The sequence below is a fragment of the Peromyscus californicus genome, unplaced genomic scaffold, assembly GCF_007827085.1.
Source record: "Peromyscus californicus insignis strain IS unplaced genomic scaffold, ASM782708v3 Scaffold_4__1_contigs__length_199733344, whole genome shotgun sequence".
Taxonomy (NCBI): Eukaryota; Metazoa; Chordata; class Mammalia; order Rodentia; family Cricetidae; genus Peromyscus; species Peromyscus californicus.
In genome coordinates this window covers 178,424,088-178,438,518 of record NW_026294562.1, presented here as the reverse complement: position 1 = coordinate 178,438,518, position 14,431 = coordinate 178,424,088, and the positions used below count along the sequence as shown (strand labels likewise).

Here is a 14,431-nt window from a genome sequence, read left to right as displayed (position 1 = left end):
TAAAACAGTTTCTCGCCTGGGGTCCCCCCCACCCAAATGTTCCTCTCCTTCCTGTTCTAGCCTACTGCCTATATGTACAGGGTATGATGATTGAGACACCTTCTGCTGGAAGGTGACACCTCATAGGAACAATAGACACAGCTTCATTGATGAACATTATAAGAAGCTCTGCCAATACTCTGGACTAAACCTCTTGGGAAGGGGGACTTCCATGCCAGGATTGCCTCCTTTCACTAGCACACACCTCAGCCTCCATGGCTACTATTGATCTCCTGGCATCCTCTCCAACCAATCCCATCTGTTAACTCAGAATCTGACCTTCCTATTGGCTGCTGCCCCATTTATGACATCATTCTCCCTCCAACACTACCAACACATGGTAGGGTCTTGGGGTTTCCATGGAGATGCCTGTAAACAAATTTGGATCATCACAGGTCACCTGTGACCAGTGACCAGTGCTGTCTACTACCGGACACACTTGCAACTCAGGTCAGCTGATCAGACAAGGACAACCAATTCTCTTGCTCAGTTGTACTGTGGATTGCTGATACTCTCCCTCCAACCATGGCAGGTAAGGGAAGAAACTGTAAAACATTTCTTTTAATCAATTCTTCCCTTATTTTTATTATACTTTTAAATCTTTGTTTAGTGGGGACACCATTGATGCTGATAGAGATATCTTGAGTTGAATGTCACCTTTAGGTTTGATTCTGACTAGGTATGTGAGCTTGAACAGACAGTTTACTTGGCAGTGTTTTCCATCAACCTTCAGGGAGATGAGAGTGTCACTAAGCTCTGTGTACTTTACTGTTGAGTCTTATGAGGAAAGTGAACAGGAAATACATCAGGTCCTTCTTGAGGATGCTAAACTCAACAGACACAGGAACATGAACAAGATGAGCAGAGATCTAGCACTCCTTAACAAGAATGGGACAGACTCCCTCCATTACTGTTTCCCCCTATTGTTTCAAGTTCAGGGCTGCTGTAATGTTCACACCATTACAGTGGCACACACCTGTAATCACAGCATATAGCACTGAGGGCTGTAGTTCAGTTCAAGTCTAACGATCTACACTGGCCTGTCTCCACATTCACCAAATAAATATTAAAAATAGACAAAGAGTATGGCTGCCATATTTTGGAGTTACTAGCACTTCCCTAGATTAAAAAAGGAAACTGGGAGAGACTTAGAGGGCTGTGGGTTCTGAGGAGGCAATTATTGTAGTGGAAGTTATATTCAGGTAGTTACATGTAAGACAGACACACAGGAAATGGAGGAAGAAGAAAATAAAGCACAAGGGGTTAGAAAATATAGACATAGAAGAAGACACACTGCAAAGGTGACCCTGGAGGCACACTAAGGTAGTTTGGAACAGAATGTTGCAGACAACCACAGAGAGTAAATCAAATAACACAAGGTATTGTATACATTAGATATTAAATATATATGAATATATATCTGACAATTGGTCAGTCATGAAGGAAACTGTAAGGGTAAAACACAAAGGCAGCCTGCTGGCCTATAAAAAACGACAGTCTTATTGTAGAGCTTTGCCAAGAACCACAAAACATGAAACAATCTGCATAGAGGAACAGTTCTACTGAGCTGGGCGTGTAGCTGCAAGCTACAGCACTAGCTCAGTGTAAAAGAGGTCCCAAGGGAAAGTGCTGACAGCTCATGTGAATGCAGGAGGAGAGCTAAACAGGCTCCAGGGTCATTTTCAATGAGGACTGACAGACACTGTCATAGTAGTGCTTGTTGAGGAAGTTAGAGTAAGAAATGTCTATAAATGCACTCTACACCCATGCCATGAGACAGTCTATGAACCCACCAGTCAGTGACCAAAGAGAATGATAACAATCACAAACAAAATGAGAGAACACACAAGATTTACCCATATTTTAACAAAATATCATATTCCTGTCTAAGAAGATACACTGAGATGGGAAATGGGTTGTTCTTTTTTTTTTTCAAATATAAAATAATATTGTAGGACAAATGAGCCAGCCAAAGAAACACACCCTAGCCCTGAAACCAGAGTGAAAACGGTAAAAAGGGCCTGTGAAAAAAACACACTTTGGCCCTGAAACCAGAGTCAGAGAAACACACTCTGCCCATGACCCACTCAGCACAAAACCCAAAAAATTCCTAAGCAGGAAAACCTACCCAACATAGTCGAACCAATCTCTGGGTTTGTCCAAACTCAGGGACTGGAATCTGAGCAATTCTCACCCTGCTAAGCTTCACCCTGGAAAAACTCCCCCACTAAGAAGCCATACATAAGTCCTGTACCTGTTCAGTTGGTAACGGCCTTTTTTCTTTCTGGCAGAGGCAGTCACGCTCCTGGATTCTTCCCCGAAAATAATCTCTTGAATGAGGTTTGGGTGAGACCATCTTTTGTCAGAAGTAAGCAGAGCAGAGAGGGAACATTAGCCACAGTGGAGCCACCGTGGAGCAGAGCAGAGCAGAGCAGAACTGGAACACTTTCCCTGGGGGAAACATTCCCCTAAAGAGAAGAGTTGTTACATTAGGGAAAGCTTTCCCTGGAGCAGGGATGTATCCTGCTATGCTTAAGTTCACTTTGTGCTGTTCCTTGGCTCTCAACAGCCAAGATCCCTTTCCATCCAGCTGCAACACTTACAAAAACACCTACATTGCTTTTTTCATGTAACCCACCACCACATACCAACAAACGCCCTCCTCCTCCAGGTGTTCCAGTCTCCTTTTAGCCCTTTCTCAGAAAAAAGCATGGCAGAGAATGCTAGAAGCCCAGGATTCTGCAGAGACTGTTGCCAGGAGGAAGAAGCTTCAGTAACTGTCACACTCACTATACTTGTGGATGAAGAGAGAAGACGGCCAGACTCAATGGCAAACAACCTCAAGACTGTAAGAACGGAGAAAGACACAAAGAAAGACCACATTTCTGAGACCAGAGTGAGAAACAGGATGAGCTCCCAATCAACAGGGGTTACCCCTCAAGTGCTTGCTACTACCCCCAGCCCCAAATTACAAGCATCTTCACGATGAACAGAAGACCACTGCTTCTGGAAGTTCACCATGATATTTCCCACCACTCTAAGGATACAGGATCACCCTAGTCCAAGAATCAAACCCTACCAAAAAGGGATGAAAAGCAGAGAAGGGAGATGTGAGTCCTGCCTGGACCAACACAGATTAAGGAAGGCATCTAGGAGATGAAACCCAAAGAGAAGATTCTTGGAGTTCATCATCCAAGGTGATCTCATTACACTCAGCCCTGTCCTTCAACACACTCACAATGGAGCCCTTTGATCTCTTCCTTGGGTCATGGACTGATGATGATGGCTCATAAACCAGATCAAATGATACAGTTTCTCACCCGAGTTCCCTCCTCCCATGTGGTCCTCTCCTTCCTGCCCAAGGCTACTGACTGTATGTCCAGTGTATGCTGAAAGCACACTCACTCCTGGAAAGTGACACCTCATAGGAAGAATAGACACAGCTTCATCGATGATCGTTCTAAGAAGCTCTGCCAATACCCTGGACTAAACCTCATGAAAGGGGGACTTCCATGTCAGGATTGCCTACTTTCACTAGCACACACCTCAGCCTCCATGGCTACTGTTGGTCTCCTGGCATCCTCTCCGACCAATCCCATCTGTTAGCTCAGAATCCGACCTTCGCATTGGCTGCTGCCCCGTTTATGACATCATTCTCCCTCCAACCCAACCTACCAACCCTGGTAGGTTCTTGGGGTTGCCATGGCGATGCCTGTAAACAAATTTGGATCATCACAGGTCCCCTGTGATCAGTGACCAGTAAGTGCTGTCTGATACCGGACACACTTGCGACTCAGGTCAGCTGATCAGACAAGGACAACCAATTCTCTTGCTCCATTGTACTCTGGACTGCTGATACTCTCCCTCTGACCATGGCAGGTAAGGAAAGAAATTTTAAAATATTAAAAAAATAAGAGATCACTTCTCCCTTATTTTTACTTAACTTTTAAATTTTTGTGTAATGGGTATATTATTGATGCTGATAGAGATATCTGGTATTGAATGTCACATTTAGATTTGGTTCTTACTGGGGTTAGAAAATATGGATATTAAAAAAGGACAAATTGCAGATATGACCCTGGAGGTACCCAAAGCAGTTAGGAACTGAATGTTACAGACAACCACAGATGAAATAAAAAGAAACTAGACATTGTCACATCCCAACCCATTGTTATGCAGCCACACTGTTGAGATTAGTCTAGGTAATGGATTCCTATCACATGTAGAAAACAATATCCAGCTCTAGTCCCTGGCTCTTATACTCTATCCAGCCCATCTTCCACAGCATTCCCCACATCTTTTGGTTGTTTTGGATGTTAACAACATGGGCGGGGTACTCCACAGTCAGTTGTTCCCTGGACAAGAACTGACACACCAGGGTGTGCAGGAATTTTCACAAGAATTCCCTACTAGGAGAGTTACAAGAAATTAACAATTACTGTGGAAGTGTTCATTGAAGAATCAATTGAACCAACTTTTAATTAAGAAGTGTTCATTGAAGAATCAATTGAACCAAATTTAATTAAGAAACAATCTTATTCAGAGATGAACCCTTTACTACATTAGAAATCCCAAAATGTCACTTGAAACATAGGGACTCAACAAGAAATGTTATCAGCAGGTTGTATTCATGCAGTCATATAGGATGTGTACTGAATTTATACAAAAATAAGAAGGAATGGCTTACATAAAAAGTAGTGGGGAGCTAGATGATGAAGGGATTCTTCGTTAAATACAGTTCTTATCTATGAAAATCCTGATACATCATTTCATTAAGAAAGCTCAGAGTAGAGCCAAGCCTGGTGGACATGGAAAGAACCTATAATGCCAGCACTTTGATGCAGAGGTAATCCAGTCTGTGTGATTTCAAGGCCAGACTGATCTAGGTACAGAGACGCTCTCCTCTCTCTCTCTCTCTCTCTCTCTCTCTCTCTCTCTCTCTCTCTCTCTCTCTCTCTCTCTCTCTCTCTCTCTCTCTCTCTGCATAGAGGAAGATGTGCACAGAACAGGACAAAGGCACAGGCATGAGAAGCTGTCTAAGGTTCTCCTACTTCAAACACTTCTGTTCTGAGACACAGGTGTGAGAACAAGACAAAGCAGGGCAAAGAAGGGTGTTGTCTAGTCAGAGCAAGGGTCAACGTGGATCAACTAGGAAGTGCATGCCCACACAGGAAGAACAGGCAGCTCATCAAATGAGTGTCATCCTATCCATTACCAGGAATCATTCTGAAACATTTGTTTGGGATATGTGAGGGAAAATAGGTCTCAGACTCTCCCAGACAGGACAAACTGCAGATAACTAAGCTCCTCATGGGAAGCCACACCGATTCCATCTCACTGTTCTTCCCACTTTCCTCTTCCTTCCTACAGAAAATTTCCAACGTGCACCTTTCTTTGGGACAGAATGTGCCTTGCAGCCTTCTGCACCTGTGCTGAGGAATGCTCCACCCTTAGCAGGAAGTGTGTGCAACTTCTCCATGGTCTCCACCCCAGCTGTGAGTTCAGCATGGCTCCTGCCATCAGACTCCAGCACTTGTTGCCAGCAGCTCATGGACAGTGCCTACCCCTACTTACCAGCTGGCACAACTATGGTGACTGCACTGACTGGCCATGGCCAGAGCTCTGCCTCAGCACTCTCCTATCCAGGTGTTCTCCAGTGGGATCCCACGGGAAGCACTGACAGGAGGGGAGCTACACTCCAGGACTTCACTGTAACTGTCATTGACCAGAATACCACATTCTCCTCCTTGTCTATGACAGCCCAGGGTGATAATATTTTAGATCCCAATTCCTTAGTCCTCTCGTATCCAGTACTACCTGCCAGCCTTGTTCAGGCCACACCACCACAGGTGCCAAATCAAGGATACAGCCTGGCACCTTCCTACCAGGAGGGCAGCCAGGTCTATTACAATGACGGCAACAGCCTGGGTCCTCTGATGCCTGAAGAACTCAGGCAGTGCCTGCAGGCCTGTGGCTCTGTGTCCTACTCTGGGGGTCAGGCCTCTGCCCTGCAACGAGGGATGGTGGTGATGCCAAAGGAGATTCAGCCAATGAATGTCCAAATACCCTTCACCACCTCTGCCATCTACTATCCCACACCTGCCCAAGACATGCCAGACACCAGTCTTCAAGGTGAGTAAAGCCAGGAGGGGAGGAGTGAGATCAGCACTCAAAGCAGACACAGTTCAACCTTTCAGCAGTGGATGTCCTCAGGGAGAAAGGATGGGAGTCCTGAGAGCCTGGCTCACCATCCCCATCTTCAGTCTCTATAATGACTGACAATACAGGGCAATGAGTGGCACCCATCCTCCATTAAGACATGTCCAAGGACACCACCACAGACACACACATCACTGACCTAGCTTATCAGTCCCATGCACCATTACACAGCAATCACCTCCTTCCTAATCTATTCCTCGGGGCTGTAGAGGACACCAAGGCCTTTCTGTTTGGGAATACTTTATTTTCTCTGGGTTCAATTCTGACTCTAGAGCAGTGCAACTCCAAATCTGTCCTAGAGGAAGTATTACTCGCAGATTCCAAGTGCTGGCCCTGCCGTTCTCTTACAAGCATAAGTGCATTGAGAGTCCAGTATACCCGGTGTACCAGTGTACAACTGCTAAGTTGGGCAAAGCTTCTCTCTCTCTCTCTCTCTCTCTCTCTCTCTCTCTCTCTCTCTCTCTCTCTCTCTCTCTCTCTTCTCTCTCTCTCTTTACTCTCTCTGTTTCTCTCTGTCTGCAGTGTACAATTGCTAAGTTAGGCAAAGATTTTCTCTCTCTTCTCCCTCTACCACTCACCATGCCCCTCCTTCTCTCTCTCACTCTCACTCTCTCTGTCTCTCTGTCTCTCTCTCCCTCTCCCTCTCCCGCCCCTTTTCTTTTGTTATGGCTATTCAGAGTTGATCCAAGGCTATGCATGGTCACTAGGATATGTTCTAAACTACAAACATAACACAAGCTAAAGATTTCACCTTCTTAAACCAATTTTCACATCATTAATAACAAGACGGTGAAATGTGGAGCTGGAGGAAATCCAGGGTTGTAGAAATTATTGCCTTGCAGGAGTGAGGAACTGAGTTTGGTTACCTGAACCCATTTAGAAAGTCAGGCAACTGGGGGCATTTGAGTAATGCCAAGAGTTGGAAGACAGGGTATGTTCTTGAAAATTGTGGACCAGACAACGTGCCTGATAGCAAACTTCCACAGAAATGAGGGTCACTCTTACAGAGACATGGGAAAGGAAAGGGAGGACCACACCCCAAGGGAATTCTGTCACCTCCCCATGATCACTATGCATGCACACAACACACAAACACCGAGGAAAACACAAACATCTGAGAAAACATGGTATCACATGGTTACCAGAAATAAGACAGTGGTCACAAGTCTCCCAACAGAGGTGCCGGGCCGCCTGTGCTGCTCAAGCAGAGCTCATAAGAATGCCTTCCCCACTGCTGTAGGGGTCTGAGTACTGAGGTGCACTGAAAAGTGGGGAGCGCCTCACTTACCAGGCACTGACTTCTTCCTTGACTCTTTTTCAGTGGTGAAAACGGAGACATCCCTGGGATTGACAGCTTCAGGCCAGACACTCTGTCTGCTGCAGAATCCAGACCTCTGCAGTGCCTGCACCCAGGATGTCCAGAAGACACCACCTGTCCATGGGGACTGGTCATTAACTGCTCCCATGCACAGTTTTTTGGAATACCTGCCCTTGCCTCTTGCTCCGAGCTTGGAACAAACAGAGAATAACGACTTGGATTTGATGACAGCTGATCTATCAACTCCTCTGGATGCCTATGAGGGCATAAAAGAAAACCAAGACCCATCACTTCTCCCTTTAGCACATGCCAACATGCGGCAGGCCCTGGACTACACTGATTCTGGGAGCCTAAAACAGAAGCTTTCTCCTGACAATGCCACCTTGGGAAGCAGCAGCCTTGGTCAGGATGAGCCTGGGGTGCTGCAGAGTGTGATGGACTCCAGCATGGACTTTGCAGACATGACTACACTGGTGGCAGATATTCACCTTCCCCGACTCTTCCACTCAATCACTGAAATGAACCCATTCCAAGATCCCACAGCAACCCAATCCAAAGACACCAGGAGGGATCAGGCCCAGGAAAGCTCCAGCATCATCAGTGTACCTGTGGACCAAGTGAGAAAGAATGTCCAGAAATCCTCTGAGATGCTTGATGTGTCTCCTCAGGCCAGAATCCAGCTCCAGGACTGGGTGAAGGGCGAAGAGGCGGTGGGCAGTGCTGGGACCAGTGAAGGGGCTATTGACAACATGCCTAAACACTTGGAGGGCAAGGCCCAGATTGCCACACCTAGCATGCCCAGCAGAGCTAGGGCTCAGGGGCAAGACAAGACCAAGAGAACCAGAGTAAACAACTCCAAGAAAACAGAGGAGCTCAAGAAGTCAAGGAACAGTGTCAAGGAGGAAGAAAACACCACCAAGCCAAAGAACCAGAGGAAGAGGCAACTTCTGGAACTCAGGCATGACAGCTTTAAAAAGCCTCGAACTCACCTCGGCATGCACATGCTAGAATCCGTGCAAGTCTTTCACCCACTGGGGAAGAAGAGTGAGAAGAAAACTGGCATCTCCTCCTCCCGGGCTCGGCTAAACCTCAGCAACAGCAAAGATCCCAGGACAGGCCCAGTCACCACATCCCTTCTGGATGTGCCAAGTGTTGGCCGAGGCCCTGGTAAAACCCCGAGCAATGCTCAGAGACCAGAGAGCAATCTCCACAGGGAGTGTCCATCTCCATCCCAGTATGAGCTGCCCCCACCTGGGAAGGTCAAGTTAGTACCTCTGCCTTTCCCAGCCGTGGACATGCAACAAGCAAGACCTGTTTCTAGAAAGCCTCTCCCCCTGGCTTCTCGCAGGGCCCCTGCAGTATGCCCTGTGAGGCCTCATTCCCACTCGGCTCAGCCTACCACACTCAAGCCATCTAAACCAGCTCCTGCCAGCACTTCTTTGATGGCCTCTGACAAGCCAGTTCTGCCTATTGCTACCAGTGCCACACGACCTAACATAACCAACCCCATCCAGTCTTGTCCTGGGCCAAAGCCAGCTGTCTGTAGGCCAGAATCCTACAGGGCATCATCTCACCCTTCACTACAGAGGGAGCTTGCATCTGCTGACAAGAACAAGGCCCCATCAAACCCCAAACCTCAAATCCAATATCTACTGCAAGACTTCAGCCACCAACCAATTCCATGGAGGAAAGTCCACATTCCAGGGCCAGTCATCTCACAGCCCATCACAGAAGAGCAGAGACCAGAGCGGGAGGCCATGAAGAGGCAGGCACAAAGGGAGAGAGAGAATGCTGCCAAGTACACCTCTCTGGGAAAACCGCAGCTCTTCCTTCAGAGGCAGAAGGATATGGAAATTTCTACATATTATGGCTATGTCATGTAAGGGCACCCTGGACTTTGGAACCCAGTACTAGTCAACATAGAGAAGGTCAGAAATGGAGACACATATACATGTATACATTGGATATAAAAATTAGACGTACATGTACGTATGTAGGTATGTATTGAGTTAACGTGAGTAATATGCACATCCCAGGATTTATATAAAAATGGTCAGACATAGTTTCTATACTTGTAAATATCTGAAGACACTAACACTAAAAGTGACTGGAGAATCTAAAGTCAGTTACATTTTATTCATGAGTAAGTATATAGAGAGGGTTTTGACGGTTTCTTGGTACCTTTGTTGTTATTCATTTATGTTGTCTAAGTAGTAATATATGTTACATAAATACATCATATGATATAAGTCCCCTGGCAGTGTTATTTAAGGTAAAAGTAATTAGCCCAAACCTGTAGTGGTAATAAAATTATTCTTCTTGACTTTTATTTTTAAGTAAAATAAAAGTCTTTGAACTTGGTATGTTTCCTAGAGTGTATACTGTTATAGTTAACACACTCCTGTTCTCACCACACTTCCTCCCATTTTGAAACGCTCACCCCAGCCCTTTAATTATTACTAGTCTGGGACAGAGCTCCTCCTGAAATTTCATGAAATGAAATACAGGATTCCATGTGCACACCATCAAGCACCCACCATAAAGAGAAAATACACAAGGTTGACCAATTTCCTGAGGAGGTTTCCATTTGATTACTGTTTGTCTCAAGTTGTGTCCATCTTTGAAATCACCCATTAATACTTTATTTTGTGTTTGTGTGTTTGTTTGTCGTCCACCTGAATTCCTGTGGAACCCATGTGTGGAGTGCCCTCAGAGGCCAGAAGAGGCCATCGGATCTCTGAGGTCTGGAATCAATAGAGATTGAAAGACTCCAGGAGGTGTTCTAGAGTAAGCCTGGGGATACTGCAAGAAAAGCAAGTGTTCTTATCTACTGAGCCATCTCATGAGCCTCAGTTGAATCCACATACTGCAAACAACAGGACTTCATTTTCCCTATGGCTGAAAAGACTTCACGTTCTACGAACATCCCATTTGCTTCACCCATGGCAATGCTGTTGGACACCATGCTTGGTTCCCTAATGTTCTTGAAACGGTGCTGCAGTCAACACTGATGGGCAAGTACCTCTCTAATATATTGAGTTCTTTGGAAAGGCATGTATGAACCATGTGGTGGTCCAGGTTTAGGCTTTTGGAGGATTCTCCACCCTGACATCCAATCAGGCTGGAAATCTTTCCATCCTCTCCAGCATTGGATCGCATTCCTTTCTGTGAACTCTCTCAGTGGTGGCTGTCATTTCTTTGCTAGTTGGCCTTGGATGGCATCTAGGAGGTTCACTATGCATTTCCCTGATTCCTCCTCCATCTGAACCTTTGTATGTCCTCACTCCCCTTTTTAAGAAATCAGGGAGGACTGTCTTTCTCTTTGCACATTACTCCCTGGGTTGTCTTCTTTCTTATGATTTATGTATTTTATCTAATGCTAAATAATCTAAACATTAATCTTCTTATTGGGGTAGCTATAGCAACTATGTCCTCCTGTTCTCTAGGACCCCCTCTCAAGTAACTCTTTCTTTTTTTCTGGCAAATATAACGCATTGACTTGTTAATATGATTTTAGTTTCTTGGGACAGGTTCTCTCTCCATGACCCTGCATGTTCAGCAACTAACTATGTTGATCAGGCTAGCCTTGAACTCACAAACAGCAGCCTGCCTCTACCTCTGACACTATCTCTTCATCTGCCTATGACTCTGCCTCTGCCTCTGCAATTGCCCTGGCCATGACCCTGGCGCTGGCCCTGGCTCAAGGGTGCTGAGACTAAAGGAAAGCTCCCACATACTAAATGGAATCAAGTTTCTTTCTATCTATGTGGATATCTAGGTTTCCCAGGATGATTGGATGAGGACATGTGTAAGCCAAGGTGCATTTTTCTTATCTACCCAAAATCTGGATATCTGAATATCTATAGCCAGGGCAGAGATCCTAAGAATGCCATCCAGCTGTTGTAGGGACCTAAGTACACAGGTACACTGAAAGGAGGGGATATCCCACTTACCTTGTACTGACTTCTTCCTTGATTTGTTTCAGTGATGCAAAGGAAGACTTCCCTGGGAATCAATCACACATCAAGCCAGACACACCATCAGCTGCAGAACAACTCTGCTACTCCTACACCCTGGATTACCAGATGAGGACACCACCTGTTGATGGGGACAAGACATTAACAACCCCTAATCACAACCTTCAGAATTCCTGGCATTGCCACAAGCTCCATGCCTGGAAGGAACAGAAAATGACAACCTGCCTGAGATGGCAGCAAATCATTCAATGTCTCCAGATGCCTATGAGTGCATGAAAGAAAACCAAGACCCATCTCTCTCCCTTTAGCACACCCCGATATGCAGCATCCCTTGCCCTTCACTGATGCTGGGAGCCTAGGGCAGAAGCTTGCTTCTGACAATGCCACATTGGAGGCAGCAGTCTTGGTCAGGATGAGCCTGGAACATGCACAGTGTGTTGGCCTCCAGCATAGACTTGCAGACATGACTACACTGGTGGCAGAAGTTCACCTTCCCAACGGCTCAACTCCCTCTCTGAACTAAACCAATTCCAGGTTCCCACAGCCACCCAATGCAAAGACTCCATAGTCATCAGAAGCGATCAGGCCCAGTAAAGAGAAGATGTCCACAGCACACCCTTAAACCAGCTGAGGAAGAAGGAAGAGCAAAGCCCTAATCTGCTTGATGGAAATTCTCTGGCCAGAATCCAGTGTCAGGACCTGGTCGAGGGACAGAGCCTTGGAACAGTGCTGTGCCTGATATTGACAACATCACCCAGCATATAGAGGGCAAAGTTCAGAAAGCCACACTCTGCAGGCACAGCAGACCTGGGAATCATAAAAGACAAGACCAAGAGTATTAGAGATATCAACTCCAAGAAAGCTGAAAGAGTTGATGCTATTAAATCACAGAGTCAAGACAGAAGACAAGCCCACTGTCCTCAACAACAAGAGGAAGTTCAATCAACCTGAGCTCAGCCAGGATGGCTTTAAAAAGCCTCAAAACCACCTCAGCGTGCACATGCTGGAGGAGTCTGTGAAGGTCTGTCACTCACTGTGGAAGAAGGGTGAGAAGAAAACTGGCATCTCCTGAACCTTCAACTCTTTGTGCTACTCTGTGCTGTAATAGTAACAGAGTTTGTTACACTTTGGTCTCTGGGGCATTTGCCATTATCTTTTTCCAAGATCACATATAGCAAGCAGAACACATTTGTTTATGATGACACTTTTAGTTTCTTAAACTGGGACCCTCTCCATAGCCCAGCATCTCCTAGAACTGACTACATCGAACAGGCAATCATTGAACTCACAAAGATCTGCCTGCCTCCCCCTCTGCCTCCACATCCATCTCAGCCTCTGCCTCCCCTACTGCCTCCACATCTGCACACTCCTCAGCCACTACCTCAAGATTGTTGACACGAAAGGAATTCTATAACAAGGAAGGTGGAATCAAGGTTCTTTCTGTATGGTGCATAACCATGTTTCAGCGCATGACTTGATGAAGAGTCCAAGTGTACTCCAGGGTACATTTTTGGTACATACCTAAAATCCAAAGAGACAAAAGCACATAGTTTTATATTGCAACTTCACTCAGAATCATTTGTTTTTCTGACAATCAGCCATGTTTCAGTTGTAGGCTGGACTTGCTACAATGCCTGTGAAGCACTAACCTCATAGGAGGTATGCTCATGCAATCCTGTGTATTTTCTTCTTTTGTAGTAAAGTTCTGATTGCTTTCCTACTTCTGGGAAGTGGAGCATCTCAGGAATCGTTTTCACCCTCACCATAGAGTTTCATGGTGCATCTTTTTTCACAATATCTAACCCCCAACTACTGTGTATGCCCAAAATTGTGCATTCTAACAAGGGCTAAGTCCAGTCTAACTCACCTAGAAAATGTTAACAAACCCAGCATGAAAAGATCCACCTTCCTGAATGCAATGATCCTCACAGGGACCAATTTGAGTACAGCACAAAGATGGAAAGCAATGGCTTAGGGAGTCCTCTGGTTTATCACTCCCTGTGTGTGGCTTAATGACAGATTTGCGCACTGCCATGAGACTACTGTCTTCATCTTACACCTTAGGAGCAGCAGAAACACATTTGGATGGATATCTTCTAACCTTGATATTATTATTTTAAACTTTATGTATTCAAACTAAGGGTCTTGTAAAATAATCCTTAGTAAAGAAGCTCAGGAAGCATTTTTCATATTAAAGCAATTCACACAATGCTGTACTTGTATTGAATCCTCAGTGTCATTAATTCCCATTGTACTATTCATTGATCACATTCTTTTCAAACTATACATTGTATACTGAGCCCAGTAACTTTGTGACCAAGGCCTACCCATTCCTTAACTCTCACCAAAAATCTTAGGCATTGGTCATATGCTCAACAGCATTGCCTTCAATGTCAGGAATGGAACATGGAGGTGTGAGTAATCTAGCATCCATATATAGAGACAGCATCGGGAGATATTTGTCTGGGAATAGATACATATGGTATAATAGGATTATCACGAGTTACAAGAACTCTCCTGCAATCACCTTGACTACATTCATCACTTTAGCTGAATTGGTTCTGTTGTGTGTAGACATCACATATTCCTTCTCCATTGCTCTGTTATTGGACAGCAAGATCAGCTAACATAGATATTCCTGAAAATTGCTGCGATCTGTACTGATGTGCAAAGCAATCAGTACATGTTCAATTCCTTGGAAAAGTATAGATGGAAAACAAGATAGACCTGGTGTTGGTGTTTAAAGTCACTCCATAGTGAAATAGAGAGAGCGTAGAGTACTTCCCATTATACCCACCAACTTAATTGGTGTTTCCTGTGGAAGAAATACTGGGAAGCCCCCTACTTTCAGTTAACTCTCCATTTCTATTCTCTAGCA

The 14,431-nt window shown here is 45.3% G+C and overlaps 1 protein-coding gene across 1 annotated transcript; it reads left to right on the top strand.

Annotated features, from left to right (window-relative positions):
- The first annotated feature begins 3,911 nt into the window (after positions 1–3,911).
- LOC128124127 (uncharacterized protein C2orf78 homolog) lies at positions 3,912–9,459 on the top strand. The gene is made up of 3 exons (XM_052760336.1): positions 3,912–3,918; positions 5,344–6,171; positions 7,580–9,459. Exons 1-3 carry the CDS (start codon positions 3,912–3,914, stop codon positions 9,457–9,459), a joined length of 2,715 nt encoding a protein of 904 aa, XP_052616296.1.
- Positions 9,460–14,431: the final 4,972 nt, after the last annotated feature.

Bases quoted from the DNA above. Each gene is read 5' to 3' on its own strand.
- LOC128124127 (XM_052760336.1), top strand. The intron at 6,172-7,579 runs GTGAGTAAAGCC...ACTCTTTTTCAG, and splicing joins GCCAGACACCAGTCTTCAAG to TGGTGAAAACGGAGACATCC.